A 26,601-nucleotide genomic window follows, 5' to 3' on the forward strand; every position below is an offset into this window, starting at 1 on the left:
CATGTAGGAATGTAAACAGATACACCTTAATAAATCCTTTATGATTACCCTTTCTTGATTACCTTCTTTTGCTTCTCCTAAGCCCTGTATATGAAAATCAGATTTTTCAGTCTTTTAATCATGAATCTTAAAAATCTTCTATTTTACCCCTTCTCTCCTAAAAGCTTATTTATATACTCAGTTTTGCTGAATAGGTGATTCTTGATTGTAATCACAACATGACTTATGGAAACTTTACATTGCTTTCTGGAGTATCATATTCCAAGTCCTCTCACCTTTCATTTAGAAACTGATAAATCTTGTGTTATCCTGACTGTGGGTCCACTATACTTGAATTGTTTCTTTCTAGATGCTTGCAATATTTTCTTCTTGATCTGGGAGTTTTCATTTTGGGATCTCTTTTACGAGGTGATTGGTGGATCCTTTCAATTTCTGTTTTACCTTCTGGTTCTAGAATATTAGAACAGTTTTCCTTGATAATTTCTTGAAAGATGATATCTAAGTTCTTTCTCTGATCATGCTTTTCAGATAGACCAATAATTTTTAAATTATTTCTCTTGAATTATTTTCCAGGTCAGTTATTTTTCCAAAGAGACATTTCACATTATTTTCTATTTTTTCATTCTTTTTGGTTTTGTTTTATTGCTTTTTGATTTGTCATTAAGTCATTAGCTTCCCATTTGCTCAATTCTGATTTTCAAGGAATTATTTTCCTCAGTGAGCTTTTGTACCTCCCTTCCCATTTCACCAATTTTGCTTTTAAGGCATTTTCCTCATTAGTGTTATGTATTTCCTTTTACATCAGTCTCATTTCTCTTTCCAATTTTTCTTCTCTCTCTCTTACTTGATTTTCAAAATCCCTTTTGAGCTCTTCCATAACCTGAGACCAATTCTTGTTTTTCTTGGAGACTTTGGATTATAGGAGCTTTGACTTTGTTATCTTCTTCTGAGTCTATATTTTTATCTTCCTTGTCACCATAGTAACTTTCAATAGTCAGAATCTTTTTCTCTTGTCTGCACATTTTCCCAGCCTATTCCTCAGCTTTTAACTCTGTTAAAGTAGGGCCTTGTTTCTAGGGTATAGGGTGTAATGTCCCAAGTCTCAGGGGTTTTGTGCAGTTTGTTTCAGAGTCCTTCTCGGAACCTGACTAGAAACACTCTTCTGCCCTGGAGATGTAAGGAGGGTCCCTGCTCCACTTTGGCTTTAAGTTCTAGGGTGCTGAAGCAACAGAGTTCTTCCTCATGCTCGAAACTGGGGCCTCCTGGAGCTGCTGCTGGCCCTCAGTTGAGTTAATACACACCTTTCCTGCTTCCAGGTCATTTTTTGTATCTCTAAGTTGAGAGGTCTAGAAACCACTGGTGTTGCCATTGATTCAGAGGCCCAAGGCCTGTTCCTGCTTTACTGCAATTAAATTCTTCATTGTACCTGATGTAGTCACCTCCCTCATCTTTTTTTCATCAATGATTCATTCTACAATTATTTGTCATTTAAATAGTAAATAGTTACTAGATGCTTTGGAGGAAATTTTGAAATATTAGATGCTCTCTCCTTCCTATAGTTCCTGGACTTTAGTTATGGAAACACATCTTGTTCTTCCTGGAACAAGACACTATCTGCTGCCTCTTCATTTTCACTAGGTCTTCTTCCCAGCCTGCAATTTTCTCCCTCCCCATCCACTGTCTCCTGGCTTCCTTCTAGGCCCAAATTAAATAGCAATTGTTTCTACTTTGGCCAAAAATCCTGAGGATCTTCTCCCAATTTTTTTTTGACTAGGTAGGTAAAAGAGATCTAATTTTCCTCAATTCTTATTTGACCTTAATCACTGAATGGGCATTGCCTCAGTCAAACCAAGGTCTCCCCCTGCATCCAAGGGCATCTCCAGTTGTCCTGATCTATATCTTCCACCGGACCCAGAGGGTTTTGGAGGAGAAACTGAGGCAGGTGACTTTGCACAGCCTCCCTCACTTCAATCCAACTCAATTGCCTCTCATGGCATCACCTTCCTGATGTCATGGCTCTCTTCAAGAACGAAGGACAAACAACAAAAATCCTACCTTCTGCAAAAAGCCTTTCCTGATTCCCTGTAATGCCAGTGCCTTCTTTCTATTGATGATCTCTAATTGATCCTGTATTTTTCTTGTTTGTACATAGTTGTTTGCCAGTTATCTTGCCTAATCGACTGCAAGCTCATTGAGAACGTGAACTGTCTTTTGCCTTTTTGGTTCAATACTCTTTAAATACTGGTTTGTAGTTATTTATCTTAGACTTGCTCTTCCATGATTTACATATTGGGACTGTGTTTGTCTTATAAAGAGTTTTGTTTGGTAGAGTGCTTTTTTTCAATTTTTGAGAATAATTTATAAAGCATTAGTATTAAAAGTCTGATAGAATTCTCCATCAAAAAAAAAAATTCCCTCCTTGCCCTTCCATTTGGTAATTCCTTTATAGTCATTTCAGTGTTCTTTTCTGAGATAGTATCATTGAATATCTCTATTTGACATCCTATTAGTTCCAGTATTTTATATTTTTTGAAGTTGATCCTCTATTTGTTTTCTATTCCCAATTTCATTGACATAATAACAAAGTTGATCTCTTATGTGGCAAATGATTATATATGCCTTGTGCTTTAAGTATTATTTAAAAGCAGAAATTTTGTGATGGCACAGAATCAACGAGACAAATAATTTCACCTTTCTGTGCATTGGGTTTCTCATCTGTAAACTGATAGATTTGGATTAGACTACAGCTAAGAAGGATATGCTAGTAAATGCTTAACCTGATTAGAGTGGAGGGGAGGAGCAGCGAGCAGGGAACTATCTATATACAAGACACATCTTTAAGTTTAATCTTCATTATTCATATTCTTTCTATAACTACATCTAGACAATGAAGAAAACAATCAAGCCCTTATTTGTAGCATTTGATGATTGGAAAATTAACAGCTCTTATGAGCCAATTTGAACTGGATATAGCATACCCCTACAGCTAATCATCCCTTCTAGCTCTAAAGCTATAATTCTATATTTAATAGATTTACTAGATTAGGTGCTAGAATTTGGGTTCTAGAAAGTAGAGAAAAAGACCTTAGAGTTTGATCTTGTTTAGATCAATTTAATTGTCACTTAATTTTGGGAAGGAAGGGGTACAACAATTAGCAGGGAAGAAAATAGGATGAATTAGCTAGCTTTCTCACACTTATTAACAGATCTTTTGTAATATTTGCATAATGAAAATTTATAAACTAATAATTCTATACAAACTTCATGTTGATGAGGAAACTTCCATATTCCCAAATACATTATAGTATTAACATTTTTAGCCCAAATGCAACTAAATACAAAGACATAAAGGCCAAAAACCACTTGTGTACACTGCCGTAGGCAATACTAATGTAGAGTAGTCCTATTAACTTGGAGTAGAAATCAACCAGAATCAATGGTTTATTAATATATAAAACATTATTCATTGTAATGTTGCCATTCAGTTAGTACCAGTAGCTGTGCTATGAATAATTTGATGATTAGTTTTATTAATGCAGCGTACAACTATGGAACATTAGACTTTCATATGATTTGAAGCAAGTACAAAGAAGATCCTTTCAAGACCTCTGACATTTCTTGCTGAGCTTTAAGGAGCATAGGGTGGTGGGGATTGTTCTGCAGAGAACTTCTCATAAGCTGGGGGAGCATTAGGTACCTATGGGAATGAAAAAAGAGAATGTTTATCAGCTCTCTGAACTTCCACACAATTAAGTAAATATTTACAAATTCATCCAATTAGGTCACATTCACAGTTTTCTTGCTTTCTAAGGAATACAGCACTGAACTGGTAAGAGGGTTCCACTCCTGACTCTACCACTAATAAGCTGTGTCATGGAAAACAGTTTAATTAGCCTCTATGCACCTTATTAAAGATGTTGCAACAGGTAAAGTATTGAGTCTGTAGACAGAAAGATCTGAGTTCAAATCCACTTCAAGCACTTACTTAACTGTGTGACTCTGGGCAAGTAACTTAATCTGTCTGCCTTAGTTTCCTCAACTGTTAAATAAGGATAAAATAGTATCTATCTCCCAGGATTGTTGTGATGATAAAATGAACTAATGTTTGTAAAGTACTTTGCAAACTTTAAAATACATAATATATATATATATATATATATGTATATAAACATAAATATATATATACATGTATATGTATACTTACATTATATGTATATATGTGTGTATGTATAAATATATATAAAATGCTAGCTATTATTATTATTTCCTCATCTGTAAAAATGGGGTTTTATAAGATGATCTTTAAAACCATTTCCAATTATAACATTCTGAGATTAGAGAAAAAAACTCAACAACAACAAAAATTTTATTGTTGTTGAAAACCAAGGTCTCCATGATATATGATAACCTGAGAGTAAAAGTTGAATGAATTGCTGAATTTAGAGCTAGAAGGAATCTTAAAGATCATTTGATTTGATCTTGTTTCACAGATGAAGAAAGAGAATTGTAAAGAGAGAGACATCTGAATACTTTCTGCTGTCTTAGTTTTCATGGTACCATTCTTTCTGGGTTTCCCTTCCATCTCTTCAGTTCCTCTTCATTCTACTTTGTTAATTCATTATCCATCTCACAGTTTCTAAAAGGAGATGTCCCCCAAAACTCTGTCCTTAATCACTTTTTCTATTCTGTGATCTTATCATTTGATTAAGCATTTATTAAGTACTTCCAGTGTTTTAGGAAGGGATCCAAAGACAAGCAAAAACTTGCTCTCAAGGACTCTAACATGGGGAAAACATGCAAACACACAAAATATTTGTACTATAAATGGAAGGTAATCAGAAAAGGCAGGGCTGGGAAAGACCTCTCGCTCAATGTTGGCTGGAATCTCAAAGGAAGCCAGGAGGCAGAGGTGAGGAGGAAGAGCATTCCAAGCTTGGCAGACGAGTTGGGAGACAGAATGTCCGGTATGAGCAACAGCAAGAAGTCCATTGTCACTGGATTGTAGAATTATTCAAGGAGGTGAGAAAAGCATAAGATTGGAAAGGTAGGAAGAGACCAGGGTATAAAAGCCAAAGAAGATTTTAGATTTGATCCTGGCGGTAATAGGGAGCCACTAGAATTTATTGAAGGAGAGGGAGAAACATGGTCAGACCTTACCCAGATCACCTTTGCAGCTGAGTGTAACATGAGACAGGCTGGTAGGATATTGCAGCAGTCCTAGGCTGTGATGGGGGACTACACCAGAATGGAAACTGCATGAGTAGAGAGAAGGGCACATGTACAAGAGACATGGCAAAGGTAGAAATCGTCTTGGAAAGGGGGAGCAAACCCAGGTAAAGAGGTGAAAAGACCCTGGGAAGGAGAGCCTGGGCCAATGGAAGGATGGAGGTGCTTTGAAAATAACAAAAAACTCTGGAAAAGTGAAGAATTTGGAGGAGAAAAGTAGTGAGTTCAGTTTGGGAATATGTCTATGGAAAACCCATTTCTAGAAATCTGATAGTTATTAATATGAGATTGGAGGCCAGGAGAAAGCTTAGGGCTGGATAATTGGAGATTCATTCACTTTCAGTCATGTCCAACTCTTCATGATTCCATTTGAATTTTCTTGGCAAAAACACTGGACTGGTTGGCCATTTCCTTCTCCGGCTCATTTACAGATGAGGAACCTAAAGCAAACAGGTTAAGTGACTTGCCCAGGAGCATACGGGTTTGTAAATGTCTGAAGCCAGATTTGAATATCAGAAGATGGATCTTCCTGACTCCAAGCCTGACACTCTATCCATCTACCACCCCTAACTGCCTCTACCACCTGCTTAACGATAAGAATTGAACCACTGGGAGTTGATGAGATCAAGTGAGATAGAGTAATGGGATAAGAGAATAGAGTCCAGACCTTGAGGGATACCAGTGGCTAGTGGATGTGATCTGGAAGTGGATCCAGCAAAGCAGGCTGAAAAGGGGGTGGTCAGACACACAGGAGGAGAACCAAGAAAGCAGTGCCATATAAACCTGTTGTTGTTTGTCCTTTCTTCTGGAAGAGGACCATGACCTCAGGGAGGTGATACCATGACATGCAAGTGGATTGGATTGGAGGGAGGGAGAGCTGTGCAAGGTTACCTGCCTCAGTTTCCCCTCCAGAGTTAGGAGAGAACATCCATGAGAAGAAGGGGAATGACAATATCAAAAGTTGCAGAAAATTCAAGAAAGGTTAAGATTGAGAAAAGGTCATAAGCTTTGTCAATTAAGTTTATAACAACTCTTTTTGTTGTGGCAAAAAAATTGGGAATGAAGGGCATTCTCCCATGTGGGGAATAGCTGGATAAGTTGGGATATATGATTGTAATGGAATACTATTGTGCAATAAAAAATTATGAATGGGATACTTCAGACATATAAACTCATGCAAAATGTGGTGAACAGGACCAAGAGAACACTGTACACAGTAACAGCAATATTGTAATGATGATCAACTGTGAAAGATTGCTACTCTAATCAAGACAATGATCCAAAACAATGGCAAAGAACCCATGATGAAAAATGTTCTCTACATTCAATGAGAGTACTGATAAACTCTGAGTACAAATCGAAGCATTTTTTTAAATTTACTTTTCTTGTTTATAGGAATGCTTTAGAACAAAACTTTAGGCCATCCTCAGCAACGAGATCAACCAAATCATTTCTAATGGAGCAGTAATGAACTGAACTAGCTATGCCCAGAAAAAGAACTCTGGGAGATGACTAAAAACCATTACATTGAATTCCCAATCCCTATATTTATGCCCACCTGCATTTTTGATTTCCTTCACAAGCTAATTGTACAATATTTCAGAGTCTGATTCTTTTTGTACAGCAAAATAACGTTTTGGTCATGTATACTTATTGTGTATCTAATTTATATTTTAATATATTTAACATCTACTGGTCATCCTGCCATCTAGGGGAGGGGGTGGGGGGGTAAGAGGTGAAAAATTGGAACAAGAGGTTTGGCAATTGTTAATGCTGTAAAATTACCCATGTATATATCCTATAAATAAAAGGCTATTAAATAAAAAAAAAAAAACAATTCTAAAATCATGTAAAAAAAAAAAAAGAACAAAACTTTAGAACAAAAATGACATTTCTGTGTCATGGACCCCTTCTCAGAATAATGTTTTAAAATGCATAAAATAAAATACACAGAATTATAAAGGAAACCAATTATAATGGAATACAGGTCCAATTACTTCCCTAGTACTAACATATAGGACTTTTTATCATTACTGATGCTGGAAAATCTAAGCGAGCAGGACAAAGCAGACAACTTTAATGATACTTTTCCTTGGTTCTTTGTGGTAAGTGTTTTCACTTGTTTGAACTGAACATTAACATCATAGGAAGCAAATAAGAAAACAAATTTTATTCCAGGGGCTCTAACATACCATAGAATTATAGTTGTTATTCTCCTGAAAAGGCCCTTTGCTGACGGGAAGAATACCTTTGTCCTGGTAGTAATTCCCCATCAAGGCATTCCCAGTGCCAGCACCGAGCTTTTTGTCCTAAAATGTAAATTCACTGAGAGTTAGTGAGAGAAGAAGCAAAGGAAATGGAGGGCAATTTAAAAAAATAAAAAAGATGCCATTCCTCCCACTTCACCCCTAGGCTCTAGAGCTGATGCTAATATCTTTAGCAAAGAAGCTATATGACAGAGCAGATTGGACTTAGAATGAAGGCTCTTTGCCCATTTCTCTCCTCACGTGACTTTGTAATTTAATTTTTTTGCAGCAAGTTACTTTGCCCCTAAAATAAATATAATAAGCCACTAGCTGAAGTTTGATGTGAATGACATTGAATGCTTTGAATAAATGGTGATCCATAATTACATCAAATACCTGGGTGATTTGTTTTTGTCCACAGGATTCCCTCCATTGGTACAGTCACATTCTATTTTATTCCTCCTCATTTTGGAGAGCTCTCATCCATGTCCTCTCTGAGATCCAAGCAATTTATTGGTTTGTTGTTTACTCATTTGAGTCATGTCTATCTGACTCCACAGGACCCCATTGGGGTTTTTCTTAGCAAAGACATTGGAGTATCATTTCTTCCTCAAACTCATTTTACAGATGAAGGAACCAAGGCAAAAAGGATTCTGTAACTTGCCCAGCTAAAAAGCCACTTTTGAACTCAGGTCTTCCAAGTCTAAGTCTGGTGCTCTTTCTACTGAGCTATCTAACTGCCCCATGTACTTTAATTTTCTTCTAGTTCTTAATATTAGACAGATATCAATCAACCAATGTGCAATCAATTGCACATGGACTTTCCATCTATAATCCCCCTTTTTAATGGTCACACATCCCTTTGATATCTTTGACAGTATTTTTGTGCATAATTCATTGTTGACAATATGCTTTAGTTGATTTATTCTCCATTGTTTTTTAGATGATTTTTTTTATTTTTCAGAGAATATGGTATTCTAAGATACAGCTCTATAGAATCACCAAAAGAATAATATTATTTAAAAGATATATTTTTGTTTTTAAGAGAAATTTGAGGGCATTGAAAGTAAGGGTCATTTTCCCCAAATTTAACCCAGCTTGTTTTCCCTCTCTAATTTAGTTCTGGGTCTAGTTAATTATTCACCGTTAGTATCTTACTGCAGTATATATCCTGGTAACTCAAGCTGTGTTGTTTGGTATCCATCTATGTATATATCATATTTTGAATAATGGGAATTTTCTGTCCGTATGATTTTGTAGATTATTACAAGAAGCTGCTGAACAATGACTCAGTAGTGTTCTAAGGCTTGATATATTTATCATATCCTCTACAAATGGGAGTATCTGGAGGATCTCAACATCTAAAGGATTCTATCTTCCATTCAGCCTATGGACTCCATATCTCCCCATGACATTAGTTTGATTAATATACATCTCTATGTTTTATGTTTTGTTTGATACCAGTCACAAGATGTAATTGAACAAATTTGTTTCCATTGTGTCTCAATCAATGAAATTTAAATAATCTTAACATATGCATGGGAGACGTTTTGTTGGAAAAAGCTTTTAAGGCTACATTTTGCTCAATCAAATGAAATAAATGCTTTTAAAACAGTCAACAAACAATAAAAAAAAAACAAACAGGATCATATATTTTCTACACAAGAGAGAATTTGGAATGCTCTAGGATATTGTCTGCCAAAGCCTGCCTTTGTCATATTTTCATTCAAGATGCTCTTTGGGTGTGTGTAGTGTGAGTATGTGCACGTATGTGTATTATTATCATAGAGATTTTGCAGAGATAAGAAAATTTGTGAGCTATCCTTCCATTTAGCTGCATCTTCCTTATGCCTTCAAATTTCATTTATTGTGACAACTTCAGTATGACCATCATTCATCTCCAGAACTAGTTTTGTTTTCCTTTGTTCATGAGTTGCCCATGATCAAAGAATCCATCACCTTGTGGCCGACCCATTGGAAATGAACCTCTGGACTTAGCCAGGTTAACTCCCAGACAGCAGGCAGTCTGTATTACTGATACATACTTTCCAGCATGATGTAGAATTTTCAAGATCTAATGCTCTGCTGACACAAGTTCAAGCCCCCAGAATCACCTTTACATCCCAAAAGGATGCTACAATATGATTTCAGAGGGGACATGAGATTGTGAAGACAGTAGCATCTTGTCAACAGTCAAGCATCATGGAAGAGATGTGAATTGTTTTTCTTGACTGACAGTGTCTTTCAAGAAATTTTACATTTGAGATAAACACAGGTGATGCCTTTATTTTGACATAGATGTGGGAGACCAAGTTTTTTGAGGAGAGTCTTTAAGCTGACATTCTGTTCTACCAAAGAGCAGTCTTTTTTATAGACAACACATAAAAATCACAGTGGGATCTCATATTCACTATATTTTTCAGTTAATTGTATAAAGATGTAGCCTTTGGCATACCATTTATGAACATCTGCCTGTTCCTCACTAACACTCTCATTGAGAATATTTTAAATGTATGTGGAGTTGTTTCTCATAAAAATTTTCTGCAGATAACGAAGTAGTGCTTGGGATTTAGGGCATAAATTATTCTGTCAATAATAAAGTAGTGCTTAGTGGCACATAGTAAGTACTTAATAAATGCTTGTTAGTAAATTGATAGGGTAAGTAGGTTGTTAGTGTTCTATTTATTGCTTTTTCTTTTGGTTTTGTTTTAATAAAGTGAAAGATTAAGGTTCAGAGGTACCTAGAAGTCACAGTGGATAGAGTATCAGGTATAGTCTGGAAGAGTCATCTTCCTAAGTTCAAATCTGACCTTGGACACTTACTAATAGTGTCCTACTTGCCTCAGTTTCCTCATCTGTAAAATGAACTGAAGAAGGAAATGACAAACTACTCCAGTATATTTTCCAAAAAAACCTCAAATACAGTCATAAAAATTTGGACACAACTGAACAAAAAAGTAAAACTATTTTCTTTTTTCTGCCTAATCAATTTCTACTTCTTGGTTTCCCTATTTTCCTGCAAGACTCAGCCCAAATCCCACCTTTTGCAAGAAGCTTTTCTCACTCTGAAAGAAAATAAAAGGAATCTTCTCCAAGCACTTAGAATGGAAAAGATAAAGCATGCTTCAGTCACTTGCAAATCCTTCTCATCTCCCTAGTCTTTCACATAGTCTCTGCAACCTCACTGCAATCTTTCCATCCAGTGATTTTTTTTTCAGTAAGTTCTTCAGCAATTCAGAAGAAATGGCAAAAAGAAGAGAATAATTGCTTAGCATGAAATGGGACTGTCAATGTTAGTCATACTCTACCCCCACCTCTACCCTTCAATACACATATACATCAAATCCAAAATTTTAGGAATTTTTGCTTTGTTTAGTGACACAGAAAGCATTTAATCTGACATGATATTGTACATGTAAATACAAGAAAATCTTTATTTGATCCTCTCTCCTCTTCTTCTTCTTTTTCTTCTTCTTCCTCTCTCTCTCTCGTCTCCCCCTTTCTTTCTTTCTCTCTCTCTCTCTATTCCCCACTTTCTTCCTTTTTCTCTCTGTCTCTCTATCCCCTTTTTCTTTCTCTCTGTCTCTGTTTCTCTATCCCCCATTCTTTCTCTCTTTCATTTTCTGTTTCTCTATTCCCCCTTTCTCTCTTTTTCTCTCTGTCTCTCTATCCTCCCTTTCTCTCTCTGTCTCTGTCTCCTTATTCTCCCCTTTCTTTCTATCTCTTAGCCTTTGTTTCTCTGTCACTTTCCACACACACACACACACTCTCTCTCTCTCTCTCTCTTCTCTCTCTCTCTCTCCCCCCCAGCTGTTTAATAGCTACTAACTGGGATGAAGGACAGGGTTACAGAAAAGGAAACTTTAATTTGTTTTCCAATCCTTCAGAAAATCCTTCTCTTAAGTTACCAGGTAAAAATTCCACTCAGTAAGAGGTAAAGGGAATGTGTGAGCAGCACTAACCTTGAGTATTTTGTAGCCGCTGCGTCTCTTGCAGTACCAGCAGGTAAGGAGCAGCAGAACCCCCAATATCACAGCCAGGATGCCAATTCCTGCTGCCCTGTCCCAGAAGAAGGATTGATTCATCTTGCCACATGTGAACATCGTTCGTACTTATCACAAAGAAATGCAAGCCCCTTCATGGGAGCTTTCTCTCCCCACAATCCCCGAGCAGCTTCTAGCCTCCCCTCTGATTCCGTGCTATGCAGCAGAGAGCTTTCTCATGTTCTCCAGCCCTTCCTCACCTGCACTTTCCACAACCTGCAGTTCTCTAGGGCTCGGGACTTTTCCCAAATGTCCATCAAGGGTGTGTCTTAGAGGAACAATGCAAACTGGTATGTGCAAAGAGGAGCCAGCTTCCAACCTCAGCAATACTCCTGTGGTAACTACTAATAATGATTATGGAAATAATAAAGAGGCAGGGAGGAGACATGGGATAGAGCGGGCCGGACCTGGAATCAGAAAGACCTGAGTTCAAATTCAGCCTTGGGAAAGGGACCTGTATGTGCACGAATGTTTGTGGCAGCCCTTTTTGTAGTGGCTAGAAACTGGAAACTGAATGGATGTCCATCAGTTGGAGAATGGCTGAATAAATTGTGGTATATGAATATTATGGAATATTACTGTTCTGTAAGAAATGACCAACAAGATGATTTCAGAAAGGCCTGGAGAGACTTACACGAACTGATGCTGAGTGAAATGAACAGGACCAGGAGATCATTATATACTTCAACAACAATACTATATGATGACCAGTTCTGATGGACCTGGCCATCCTCAGCAACGAGATCAACCAAATCATTTCCAATGGAGCAGTAATGAACTGAACCAGCTACGCCCAGAGAAAGAAGTCTGGGAGATGACTAAAAACCATTACATTGAATTCCTAATCCCTATATTTATGCCCACCTGCATTTTTTATTTCCTTCACTGGCTAATTGTACAATATTTCAGACTCTGATTCTTTTTGTACAGCAAAATAACGGTTTGGTCATGTATACTTATTGTGTATCTAATTTATATTTTAATGTACTTAATATCTACTGGTCATCCTGCCATCTGGGGGAGGGGATGGGGTAAGAGGTGAAAAATTGGAACAAGAGGTTTGGCAATTGTTAATGCTGTAAAGTTACCCATGTATATATCCTGTAAATAAAAGGCTATTAAAAAAAAAAAAGAAACAGTAAAAAATAAAATAAAATAAAAAAAAATAAATTCCGCCTTGGGCATTTACTGCTACTGAAGATACTACTACTACTACTACTACTACTACTACTACTACTACTACTATTACTATTACTACTACTATTATTACTACTACTACATGATAATAATAGCTGGCATTTGTATAGCCCATTAAGATTTACAAAAAGCTTTTTATAGGTATTTAGTTCTCCTAACAACCCTGAGAAGTCCCATTTCACAGATGACAAAACTGAGGCTAAAGTATCCTAATTTATCCTAGGTTGCATACCTAGTAACTCAGTTCAGGTCTTCCTAACTAAGAGTAAGAGCCGAGGACAGGATTGACAATGACACTTTCTCTTGCAAAAGTTGCCAAGTATGTTAAGATTTCTGCAGGATTTGAATTCACTCATTTAATCAATATTAGTGTGAACCTGACTGTTCCAGTACCCAGCACATAAATAGTAGGGACCTAAAAAATGATTATTGCTCAACTGCTATACAGAAGGTGGGTGCTAAAAAAGGGGGTGGGGAGCAGGATTCAATCTGTGATTTCACTGATCCAGGGAAATCCCAGATAAGGAAACTCCCTCTAACGATGTAAATGGGCCCTTTCTTTGTATGTGAGAGACAGACTTGAATCTAAGTGTCCACAGTTCTTTAGAATTAAAGAGATTTAAAGATAAACAAGAAAATAGAATCAGCCCTCAATGAGTTTACATTCTACTGATAGAAAAGTGCTTTATGAAACATATGAAGTGTTATAAAAATGCTATTCTGTTAAATAGTTTTGAGTAGTAACTCTTTCAGAGAACTGTGGCTACCAAAGATTAATTACTACATAGTCTTCTGGCAATAGTTAATAAATCTAAACTCCTCTCATGCCACTTTTATTCAATTTGTTAATGGTTGCCTGGTTTTAGACATTGCAACCTGGCATAAATCAAAGGCATTAAAAAACTGACCCTGTTTTTTACTTTGCCATTATAATCCTAACCAAATTACCTTTAAAAGAGGCTAAGTGGGAAATAGATTAATTTCTTAGAGAACTGGGAAGCTGAGTAAGTTCTATGCCAAAGACGTTGGCCTATCAGTAGTTTTTCATTGTTTAGGGCCCAGTTTTTTACTTTTAATAAATGCTTTTGTTTAAATAAATTTAAAATGACAAGTAAAAGGAATTCAGAGAAACAGAGGAAGACTTATATGAAGTAATGCATTGTAAATAAAGATATTTAAGAACAATATAACCAATGAAAACAAAAAATGTAAATGAACAAAAATCTGCTTAATTACTATGGACAATGTTGGTTCCAGATGAAGATACAGATTTTTTTCTCTTAGTAAACTAGCAAAGAAAAAAGAATTAAAACATGTACCAGAGAATATTTTGTTTAATTGGGGCTTTTTTAGGGAAAAAAAACTTTGGTTTATAAGGCAATATTTGTTATAAGTATGTAAGCAATCATTCCATCAAAATAGATATTAATTAAACAAATCAACATACAATATATGGAGTCTCTGAGAAACAAGACTGAAGGCTTTTCTGAATAGTATCTTTAACAACCCTATTTTGCCTGAGTACACAATTCTCTGGGATAAAAGCATTGGCACCAGAAACAATCTATAGTTGGAAACTGAAAAACGGAAATCAAAGTCTTCATGAGCCACGTAGAAAACATACTGCAACATTTAAGGATGTGAAGAGGCAACCTATGGAAATTCTGAAACAAATGATTAATACCTACTAATTATATAACATAATTTATACTACAAAAAGAATGATCTTTAGTAAAATTTCAAAGATTCATTGTTAGGGAATAAAACACCTCTAGCCAAAATATTCCTATTTTTTCCCATGAGAAGACAAGTGAGAATTTTATCATTCTGTGGATTCTTCTGAGCAAATTAGCAAAATATATTGGTCCTGATATGTATTGGTAGTATTTTATGTTGCTTTTTCAAATTGACCTCTTCTTCCATTGTCCTGGAGAAGAATTAATTATTCCATTTGCTCCAATATTTGCCTCCTTCACATATCTGGGAATTTAATTTCAATCAACTATATGCTAGCTTCCTCTTGCCTAGGTTGAAAAATATAGAAATGCCCTATATTTCAGTAATCAACAGAACTATCCAAATGAATGTGAGATATCATTGTCAGTCTATATTTCCAGATCATAAAGATAACTCCCTCTTCCCTTCCTGATGGATGTCCAAAACTACAGTTACACACTTTCTAACATAACAGAATAAATCTATGAAAATATAAAGCAGACCTGCCACCTTTTACCAACCTCAATGAAGGAATGAATGAATCCTTTCCTTTATAGTCACAACTTCCATAGTGGGGACTCCCTATCCATTTGGGTCACAACTGACTCTCTCATCCTTTGCCCCCTTTTGGAAATTTCTAAGAAATAATTTATATAACCCAGTCTAGCTGCCCTAGAGGAAAATAGGAGAGAAAAAAGAAAATAAATGGTAAGAGGAGGATCATGGATCTCTGAATCCTAAAAGACTCAGTGATAGATTCTGATATAATCAGGATGCTGATATAAATATATATATATCATATATATATAAATATAAATATATATTGTATGTATATATATATAATGTGTATATATACACACACATGTAAACAGATAAACATATAACATTAGCTGACTTGATTTTATGTATGTGTATATATATATATATATATATATATATATACACACACACACACACACACATACATACATAAAATCAACATTTATTAAATATTCATTATATGCCCAGCATGGATCACTAGATGGCACCATAGTGCACAGAGTGCCAGCCCTGAAGTAAGGAAAATAGCTTTCTGACTTCCAACTTGGCTCAGACACTCACTAGCCGCCTTCCCCAATCTGCTCCAACATTCCTCTCCAGGTTTAATTCCACACTACTCCCTTCCACGTATTCTAGTTTCTGTACAAACAAGATTACATTCTACTCCCTTTTTTCCATAATAAATTGCTTCAAGTGTAAAGTGTGATTTTTATAACAGCTCTTATCTCTCAGGATTTGTTGTGAGGATCAAATAAGATCTATTTCTAAAGTGCTTACATAGTACCTGGCACATGGTCAGCACTCAGCAAATGCTTTCCTTCCTTCCTCTTCTTACATATCCTAGATTATCATTGTTATTGTTGAGAGGTTTTTTCGTTGGGTTTTTTTTTAAACCACTGGGGCATTTTTATTTAAGTCAGAATGCTTTGGGGGAGGAGGTCAAGAATAGGTGGCTCTAGACCTCAGTTCTTCCATAAAATGAAGCATTAGAGTAAATAAATGCTCACTAAGGTTCCTTCTGTGCCTACATTCTGTGATCTTTAACTGTCCTGAAATATGGATATTTGATTTTTTTGTTTAATATAATAATAATAATTATAATATAATGTGTTGACAAAGAAGTATCTAACAAATGGTGAGGTCCCCCAAATTTGTTTTGGGGAATGGAGATGTTTATGAGAGGGTTCAGGTTACTACCACCATAAATTATAAGATGCTATCTTTGCAGACTAAAATAAGCAAAATCAAGAAGATATTGTATATAGTAAGATCAAAATTATTCCAAGAGTAACTGAATCACCAAGCTCTTCTAAATAACATGAACAGTCAAATCAACTATTAAGGACTTATGGAGGGATATAAGAAAAAACTAGATATGAGAAAAAACTGTCTAAGCCATTCAAAAAGTGAAATGGGAAACGTTCCCCCTCACTAGACATCTTCAAACAAAAGCCTAAATTTCAGGGGTCCTCAAACTTTTTAAATAGGGGACCAGTTCACTGTCCCTCAGACTGTTGGAGGGTCAGAATATAGTAAAAACAAAAACTTTGTTTTGTGGGCCTTTAAATAAAGAAACTTCCTAGCTCTGGGTGAGGGGGATAATCGTACTCAGCTGCTGCATCTGGCCCGCGGGCCGTAGTTTGAGGACCCCTGGAGATGGTCACTTACTGCATTTGTTGTGGGGAGGATTCTTTAGGTTGAACCAGATGACCACCGAGGTCAAGTCCAAATCTCAGATTCTGTGATTCTGTTGCCTGATATTCAACACTCCCTGATAATTTTAGACCTGTTCCAGCCTAATCTCATTCCTCTCATGCATTCTTCACACTGTACTTTTTCTCTCCCTTCTCCTTCCTCCCTACACTCCCCCAGTACACAAACATACACACAAACCCCCTATCATCACACCATGCTCCACTATTATTCATGCTATTCCCTTTTCCTTAGTCTTACTATTCTCATTCTTTAAGACCCAGAGCAAATTCTCTTCCCTTCAGTGACTTGTCTGCTGTCGATTTTAGACCTCATATAACATTCTATGACAGAACTAATGTACTAATAACATAATAGATAAAATATTTTGTATTATAGCTATTTTCTTGGTGTCTTATTACCCTATAAGATTATGACCTCTATAACATGCCGTATTTAAACTTTGTAAATGCCCAGTAGCTGTCCTAAAGCTTAAGCATACAAAATATTAACAATAATAACTACATTTATATAGTACCTACTTTGTGCCTGGTACTCTGGTAAGCCCTTTACTCTTATTATCTCATTTTGTCTTCACAACAATCCAGGTATTATGCTCCCTTCCTGAAAACTTCTAACAATCATAAATATCTCACACTTTTCTCCTCTCCTTTGAACAAATAATATAACTTTTTCTCCCTCTCTGCTCCCTTGCAGAATCTTCTCTCCCCTACTAGGTTTTTCTCAGATAAAACATTTGTAATCTGTGATGGGACTTTTTTTTTCAGGTCCCTGGGCCAGAGGGTCTTTTGTTAACACTATTATTATCCATTATTATCCTCATTTCAAAAGATGAAGAAAGAAAAGAGATTACCCCATATTACATAGTTAATATGTATCTGAAGTCAGATTTGAACTCGGGTTTACTGATTCTAGGCCCAGTCCCCTATTCAGTCACAGAGGATGCTTAATAATTATTGAAGAGATATATTGGTAATGTATATTACAATTATCTTTGGGTATCATTTGCTGTTGCTAATACACAAATTCCTCATGGGCTGGGACATCTCAGGTACATTTTTGTATTTTCTCCAATATATAACATAGTATTTAGCACATGATTTGTATTTAATCAAGATTTATAAGAGCCCTAAATTCATAATGGTACCCACAGACATCATCCTAAGGACAGTTGGAATAGGAAATAAAATCACCAAGAATTATAGCTTGAGGATGATTTCAAAGAGGCCTGGAGAGACCTATATGAACTGATGGTTAAGTAAAGTAGAACTAAGAGAACATTGTATACAGCAACAACAAGATATGATGATCAATTCTGATAGACTGGCTCTTTTCAATAGTGAGGTGATTCAGGCCAGTTCCAATGATCTTGTGATGAAGAGAGCCATCTGCATCCAAGGAGAGAATGGTAGGGACTGAGTGTGGATCACAGCATAGTATTTTCACTCTTTTTGCTGTTGTTTGCTTGCATTTTGTTTTCTTTTTCATTTTTTTCCCCTTTTTGATCTGATTTTTCTTGACAATGTGATAATTGCGAAAATAGCTATAGAAGAATTGCACATGTTTAACCTATACTGGATTACTTGCTGTCTAAAGGGAGGAGGAAAAAATTTGGAACACAAGGTTTTGCAAGGGGGAATGTTGAAAATTATCTATGCATATGTTTTGAAAATAAAAAGGTTTAATAAAAAAGAAAAAATATAGGTTGACATGGAGAAGAACAGAAACTAGATAACTATCTATTGATATCATTAATTATTAAAAAAAAAAAAAAAGGTTTGTCTAGAGAACAGATTCAACCTCCTATGGAGTTCTGTCTCTCAGCTGGGATGGGGTGCTGAATTGATTTTTCTTTTGAAGTAAACAAGGTTAAGTGATTTGCCCAGACTCACACAGCTAGTAAGAATGTGAGGCTGAGTTTGAACTCAGGTCCTCCTGATTTGAGGGCTGCTACTCTATCTACTGGTCCACCTAGCTGCTCCCCTGAATTTATTTTTAGTGGATAAAATAGTTATTTGAAGCCAAGAGCAAAGTTCATAACCCTTTCCCTTATATGTAGCTGTGGTATATTAGCCTATGAGATCCTCAAGAGCAGGAACTGGGATCTTTGTTTTATTTTACTTTTTTTTGGTTGTTTTGTTTGTAGACTCCACTGATGTATGTTGGTCAGATTTGCTCAACTGATTTTTTTCTTCTCTTAATTTTATATTCATTGTTACAAGGGGAGAGCATGTCAAAGTCAACATGTCCATAACTGAATTCATTTTCTTTTCCCCAAGTCCATTCCTCTTTTGAATGTCATTATTTTCACTAATACCTTCCCCTTTTAATCATGTAGATTCACAACAATATATTTATATATATATATATATATTCAAACATATATATTCACAACTATATATATATATATATATATATTGCTTATTTCCACATTCTTGCTTGTAGATGTCACAGCCTTCTCGTCACTCACACAGGCACTTTTTCTATTGTAATAGTCTCCTTCTTTACCCATTGCTCCCCCCACTCCAATCCAAATTAACTGTCAAACTGATTTATCTAAAGAGCAAATCAAACCATGTCATTTTCTTCCTTAAATTCCGATAGCTTTCTATTGTCTCTGAGGTCAAATACATGCTCCTCTTTTCTGGACCTTAATCCACTTTTCTAGGTTTTTATACATGGCCCTGGTCTAGACAGACCTGCCATCTTGTTATTTCTTACACACGACACTCAGTCTCTCCTCTCTGGGCACTTTGCATTTGCCAAATGAAACCCTCTGTTTCAGAATTCAAAGCCCTTCATAATCTGCCCCCCTCTTTTAATCTTCTTACACCTTATACCGGACCACTTATTATTTCATCAGGGGACAACCCCTCCTTCTTGGTCTTCCTCAAACAAGATACTCCAATCCTGACTCTAGCCATTTTCACTGGCCCTCCCCCAGGCCTATAATATTCTCCCCCCTTATCTCTGGCTTCTATCAAGTTTCAGCTAAAATTTCACCTCCACAGGAATTTTTTCAACCCATCTTAATTCTAGTGCCTTCCTTTGTAAATGGTCTCCAGTGTTTCCTGGGTACAGTTCATTTGTACACAGTTGCTCACATGCTGTCTCTCCCATTACATTAATTGCTTCTTGAGGTTCACAATGTTTTTGCCTTTCTTTGCATCTCCAGCATTTAGCACAGTGTCTGACACCTAGCAGGTGATCAATAAATGTTTGTTGACTAACTGACTCATTCCCCACACCCAGAGTACTTACTGAATAATTGTTTGATAGAGAAAGAGGGAAAACTATATTCATCAATGAAGGTGATTAAAAGCAAAGGATATAGTATTTTTAAAATAACTAGTTTGGATCAGATGTTCTCTACCAGCCCTTGTAGGCTTTTCTCTAAGTCCTGCTGTAAATAATGTAATTAGTTATTCCCTTACCTGGCTTCCAAGAGAACAAAGCAGCAAACGATGCATCCTCCCCAGAGAAAGCATAAGACTGAAGAAAGATCATTTATTCATACTAATATACAAGGCACTGCTAAATGGGCCCTTGAGAAACTACCCAATGATTTTCACCAAATGAATTCAGCATTCTACCAAAGCTATAACTAAAGCTAAATAACTGGGACCTTCTCCTGAGGACCAACACCCCAGAGAGTATTCTTTCTTCATGTAGTCCTCTGGCCCGCCAGATCTGAGCTGCATGTGGGACCTTCCAGGGTTCTAGCACAATATTGTGCCTTTCTTGTGGGTTTCCTTCATTCCCCTTCACTTTTCCTCCTTATTTTTTCACACTTATTCTAAACACTCATTTTCACATCCTCTTTGGTCCCTCCAAATTGGCTTGTTCTTCACACGTGACATTCTGTCTTTTTGTGATTTTGTACAGGCAGTCCTTCATGTCTGAAGTCTACTTTTTCCTCACCTCTACTTCTTAGAATCCTTAGCTTTCTTCAGAGTTCATTAGCTCTAAGTTGTCAGTGTTCTCTCCCTTCTCAAATTATTTTGAATTTATTTTTCTGTTTATCCTTCCCTATTCTCTCTGCTCCCCCATCCCCATAGAATAGATTTCAATGTTTTTCATTTCTGTCATTTGATCTTTAGGGCCTAGCACAGTGCCTCGCTCTTAGTAGGTATATGCTTTATGAATTATATAAAATATCAATAAATCTTTTTTAAAATAACTATTTATTCTCACTTCTTTGGCATCTGTAGTTTTAAGTACTTAGGAACCACAAATTCAAAGGATAGGAGGGGCTTTCAACATTATTTAGTCCAAGGTACATCCAAAACATAAATCCTGTTCACAACATTCCCAACTAATATTTAACTTCTGCTGAAAGATTTCCATGGATGAAGAACTTAACGACATTTTCTGAAATGGGCCGTTCCAATTCTATTAAGGATATTTTCCTTAATATGTTGTTGAGTTGAACTCAGCAGATATTGAGATGAAGTCTGTCTCTCTATAATGGATTATGGAGGTCTATAATTGGGTTCCCTAGCTTTTTTCTGAAGAGGAGCTTCTTTGGGCTTCCACAAAACCTGATTAGTACTTTATACAGTGCCTGGTACAAAGCAGACAATAATTGCTTGTTGACTTGACTTGATCTCTAGGCACAGATAGGGAAGAAGGAAAATATAGTGACCCTGAGAGGATAAATTACTGACAAAGGGAAGCAATACCTTCTCCTTTCTAGGAAGGCTCTGAAATCATAGAGATCACTAAGTCAGAAGGCAGAATTGGAGATAATCAGAATTGGAAATCTTTCTTCCAGATCCACTTAGCTTGCCAACAGAGATAAACCAAGAATGGACCTTTGTATAAGGACTGATGGCAGTTCCATGTTAATGTGTCTCATTATATGCCATTTGGGGTGATGGGAAAGAGGTAGGATTACAGCATTCTTGTAGAATCTAATCCAAAGTAGAAGCTTCCAGGGGAATAGGAAAGCAAATCCTAAACAAACGGCAAGGATTAGCAAGAGGTTGATAATGATTACCTAAACAACTCCGGCCTTGAGGCTGGAAATTGGTGGATATATACCCCTATAGTGCCTCATACAAGCTGCCTCCCTGGCCCTTGTTTTGCCTTCAGGGATTCCTTAAGACTTATGGCTGTTTCACAGTAATTTGTGTATCCAGGCTCAATTATCACCGTAGAAAATAGGACATAGAAAGACAAGTAGGAAAAAGGTGTAAAGGATGGTGCAATCCCCCCCGATGTCAAAACTCAGTGGGAGATAGTGAGCAGGTGGGAAGTGCCCTGCCTAAGAGACGTAGGTGAAAATTCACCCAAATGGACAAAGAGAGCACGTTCCCACAGAATCTGAGAAAGTCTACAAAAGACTGAGGAATCAGGAAAAGATTGTGCAATCTTTTGCACAAGATGGACAAATCTGACAAGGAGAAGTGATTCTCCTCCCTCCTGGGAACACACAAAGAACAGAAAGATTAAGTACTTTGATGTTATCTTGGCCCTGAGCATGAGGAGTTATGACAATGTCAGTACCTCCCTAGTTCAGTATTCCCTATGAAATTTAATTCCTGGGAAGGATCAACTTCTTGAGAATTTTAGCAGCAAAGAGCCAGAGCCACCCGGACCTTTGGGATGAAGGTCCTGTAGGTCTCTCCTGGTCCAGATGTGGACAGCAGCACCATCTCCTGGGAGAAAAAACAACTGCGTCTGTAGATTAAAAAATCAAACAATAGGGAGCAACTGGGACACATAGCAGGGCTGCTGAGTCCCTAACCCTGCTCCTTGATGAATCAACAGCCAGGGCAGAACTGTGAGTCCCCCAGAGGGCACCAGTCCCCACGGGGGGAAGATGAAAGGGTCTCTTGTGGTCTGCAAATAACAACTGTTCTATGTCTGGTGCCTGTGACTCTGAGGACTTTTAGGGGAAAACTGTTGGCTTGTCTTGACTTAAGTGACATTCTCAGACACTGAGTGAAAGCAGAGGTTCCCAGAGTGACCCAAGTCCCTCAGACTGCAGGAGAATTTCTGACACAAGGATTATATATTTAAAAAAAGAATATTTCTCTTACTAGAGTCCTCTAACCTTAGTACTAGCACCTTCACAAAATTCCCTTTTAAAAATTCCCTTATTTCTCGATCAAAATGGCACCAATTCCATCTTTTAGATCCTAACCCCAAAATTGTGACCTACCATCAGATTCAAGGCCTTTCCTAATTGTTCTTGCAGTAGGTTGTTACCAGCAGCCTACTCTTTTTCATAGAGTGGAAAGCTTGAAAAGTCTTTTAAAATTACCCAGCAACACTCTTTCACTTTGCAAATAAAATTGTACTAAGAAAGGTTAAATTACTTGCCATATTAAATAGCTGTCAATTGGACCTAGATCAGCACACTTCAAATCCAGTGTAATTCCTAGGGTACCACATGGTCCCTTTATACTTTTGCCACAAAAGTGAGTAACACATAGGAAAGGCTCTGCTATGTCCTATTCAGTCAAAATCCACTTTTTGGAGCCAAACCACTACTAAGACAGACCTCCCCCCCCCCCAAAAAAAAAAAAATAGCCCCATATAAAAATGGGATAAAAGAACTTTTCCATGGAGTGAAATCTCATTTGAAATTATGTGATTAATCTAAGATTAGATTAATTCCTTCGATTACAAATCTAAAAAATTGCACTTTCATAGGCCAGGAGTGCAAAAATATGTCCCTGTATAAGATTTTACACTTGAAAACCCAGTTTTCTGGGATTCCCAGCTTAAAAGGAAGGGAGTCTCTCCTTGTTAACCGCTTGTCTGTTCAGTGGTCCACCTGCCACTTCAGTGATCACCAGGCTTTGAAGAAATCTCATTAGGAAGAAATTCTCATTAGGAAAAGATTGGCAACTCCTGACTTGGGCCTTTATAATGAAGATTTGCATTTGCAACTTAATCCTCTCAAGAATTATTGTAGCCACCTTTTCAAAGGATCAGTATCTCCCATCATGGGTTTACAGAAAGGCATGTCATGAATGAGGAAATCTCATCTTCAGGATTTTCATTTAGAAAGTTCACTCACCTGTTACTATCTACCAGATTAAGAAAATTCCATCCGGTTGTTGTATATGAGCAGATTTCACAGCCTGCCTACTTCTGGATTTATACCATTTTAAGGACTTTTCAAGTGACTCTCCAAACTATCCTGTGTTACAGACTCTGCTTTTCAGCTTCTTAGGAAGGCTGGACTGGACTGGAAACTTGAGTTGTCCAGAGAGAACTGAATATCTAGATAATCCCCCAATTAATAAATCCCAGTGTTAAATTTCATAGCTTAAAATTGCTCTAAGACTTTTGGAACACCCTATATAAAACACTGGATTAGATCATATCATTTTCCTGTTCAAAAAATCTTCATAGATTATATTACCTAATAAAATTCAAACTTCTCTGGTCAGCATTCAAGACCTTCCATAGTAGCCTACCACTGATCTTTCTTGCCTTATCTCAAATCCTACTATATATTTTATGGTCCAGCCAACTCTATTATTCTCTGGACCACCTCCCACACATGTCCCATGTCTTCTCACCTGGAATATTTTTGCTTTCCCTCTTTTCAAAGCCGACAATTACCTTCAATCACCTTCTTCCCTTACAGAATTCCTACCAATCTTTAAGATCCAATTCAGATGCTCCCTTCTCTGGAGGCCTTGCCTGATCCTTCCTATCATTTCCTTTATTCTTCAGACCTCACCGAACCTCTTCTGTTCTAATTCTCTGATAAGAACCTTTTTAAACTGTGAGGGACAAACTCATATGGAGTTGTGTAACTGAATACAGGGGTTGTGAAATTTTGGCGACAGTAAAAGATTTCTAAATGCAGTGATCAAAAAATTAATTCAAAATCAAATGTGTAATGAATATGATGTATTTCTGGCAGCACAAACACAAGTACTGTCATACATTCTGTGAGAACAGATATAAAACACCTGTATGGGCAGGTACATGCATTCTAAGATAAACCCCCATTCACAAACCAAAAGCTAAAAAAGTTGAGTTGGGTTTTAGACTTACTCTTCTGCCATAAGATGAGGAATCTTCTTTTTCTTGAGGTAGGCATGTATAAAGTGATCATTTTCTTTTGGCATTTTGTGAAGGCAGAGTAAAAGTTACCTAAGAGGAGAGATGACACTGAGATCATTTATTGAAACCAGAGCTAAGTCGAGAGTCAACCTCTTTGGTCTTAGTATCAGAAAACCTTCATTCAACTGATGGCCCCAACATTTAGTTGCTGCACAAATTTTGGCAAATCTCTTAACCTGCAGAATCTATATTTTCTCACCTGTAAGATGTGGATGATTCCTATTCCAATCCTATTCCAATTCCTATTCCAATCACCTATTACCTGTGATGACATTGCTTACCTGTGTTCTTGACAAATGTACTTTTAGGAGGATTTGTTTGGGTGGTTATTAGGAAGCTTCTGCCATAGCAAAATAAAATGTGTCAACTTTTGAAAATACAAGAAAATTGGGGAGAGGGGGATAGAATTTGTAAAATTCTCACAGCCTCACAGGAGCATTGTGAAGAAACATTTTATAAATGAAAGGAGATAGGGGAAGAAAGGGAAAGAAGAAGAAAAGAGAGGAGAGGAGAGAAGGGGAAAGGAGGGGAGAAAAGAGAAGTAGAGGGAAAGTAGGGGAAAGGAGAGGATTTTTTAATAAAAGCTAATAATGGTACCGTGAATAGATCACCGGCCCTCTAATCAAAAGGACTTGAATTCAAATTCAGTCTCAGATACTTAAGGGTGTAAAGCTGAGCAGTCACTTTACCCCAATTGCCTCCCAAAATAATAATAAAAAATAATGAAGGAGAGAATTTCTATTATTAAAAATAATAATAGCTAGCAGTTACATGACACTTTTAGATTTGCAAAGCACTTTACAAATATTATCTTATTTGATCCTCATAACAACCTTAGAAATTAGGTACTCTTAATTCACCATTTTATAGATGAGAAAACTGAGACTGAGAAACATTAAATGATTTTTCCCAGAGTCACACAGCTTAAATAGAATTCAAACTCAAGTTTTTCTCACTACAGGTATAATGCTCTTATCCATTGTTCTATCTACCTGACAAGTCAGATCCATGAGTGAATCCTTTGGCTACTTTAAGGATTTTTATGCCCTTTAATTGTCTTCTTTAAAACCAAAAGTCAAAGCAGAAAAGCAGGCAGAAATTTGTTCCCCTCCAACATTTTACTTCTCTTTAATTTCTGACAGTCTACTAGTTCTAGTGATTCTCTATTATTCAGTCTCCATAGGGAGATTTATTAATGGTCATTGAATAGGAAGCTAATGAACTAGAAAAGGAAGAAGTTTAACTGTATAAATGATCACTTCCATGGAGTACATGAAGGTAATTTACTTATCTTAGTCTCCAGCCAAACTCTTATAGCTCAGATGAATAATGTAGTGACAGGGCTCTTATATCATTGTTCCAAATTGTATAATCTCAATTCAATTCCTATTAAACCAATTTGTACTTGTAAACCCATAATTTACTCTTAGATCCTAATAAGATTGAAGTTAAGAAGATTTTAACCTTAAAAAAGAATTATGTGCTATGGGGAATTTTATGGAAGGTCATAGATAACCATCATACAAGATGAGAAATCAAAAAACCTTGTGCTCTGCCCCTGTGAAGGATATGGTCACACAGTGAAAAGCTCTTAAAATTGCCTATGCAGGACCTTTGAAATCATCCCCCAGAGAGAGGGAAATGTTTTTGCCCGAGGCCAACTGACAAGTAAGTAGCTTGTATTAATAAGCAACTAAAAATTTAATAATAGTAATATTAACACTAATAATACTGTAATAATAGTAATTACTAGCATGTATATGTGATTAAGGCTTAAAGGAAGCAAAGATATCACTAGGAAGGAATAGTTTAGCAGAGAAGAGAGTATC

General features: G+C 36.6%; 1 protein-coding gene across 4 annotated transcripts in view; it reads right to left on the reverse strand.

Annotated features, from left to right (window-relative positions):
* Window positions 1–3,090: 3,090 nt before the first annotated feature.
* Window positions 3,091–26,601, reverse strand: part of MLANA (melan-A) — a 52,155-nt gene continuing 28,644 nt past the window's right edge. For 2 of the 4 annotated variants that reach the window (XM_031961981.1, XM_031961991.1), the window contains 4 exons: window positions 24,704–24,802; window positions 11,435–11,526; window positions 7,419–7,535; window positions 3,091–3,697 (listed from right to left, as the gene is read on the reverse strand). In XM_031961981.1, coding sequence (XP_031817841.1) covers window positions 3,629–3,697; window positions 7,419–7,535; window positions 11,435–11,526; window positions 24,704–24,802 — 377 coding nt within the window. In that variant the 3' untranslated portion in view covers window positions 3,091–3,628. Of the gene's footprint in view, window positions 3,698–7,418; window positions 7,536–11,434; window positions 11,532–24,703; window positions 24,803–26,601 lie in introns of all 4 variants that reach the window. The other 2 variants (XM_031962005.1, XM_031961996.1) reach the window with 1 other exon arrangement.

The sequence above is a fragment of the Sarcophilus harrisii genome, chromosome 1 (assembly GCF_902635505.1).
Source record: "Sarcophilus harrisii chromosome 1, mSarHar1.11, whole genome shotgun sequence".
In the NCBI taxonomy this organism is placed as follows: domain Eukaryota; kingdom Metazoa; phylum Chordata; class Mammalia; order Dasyuromorphia; family Dasyuridae; genus Sarcophilus; species Sarcophilus harrisii.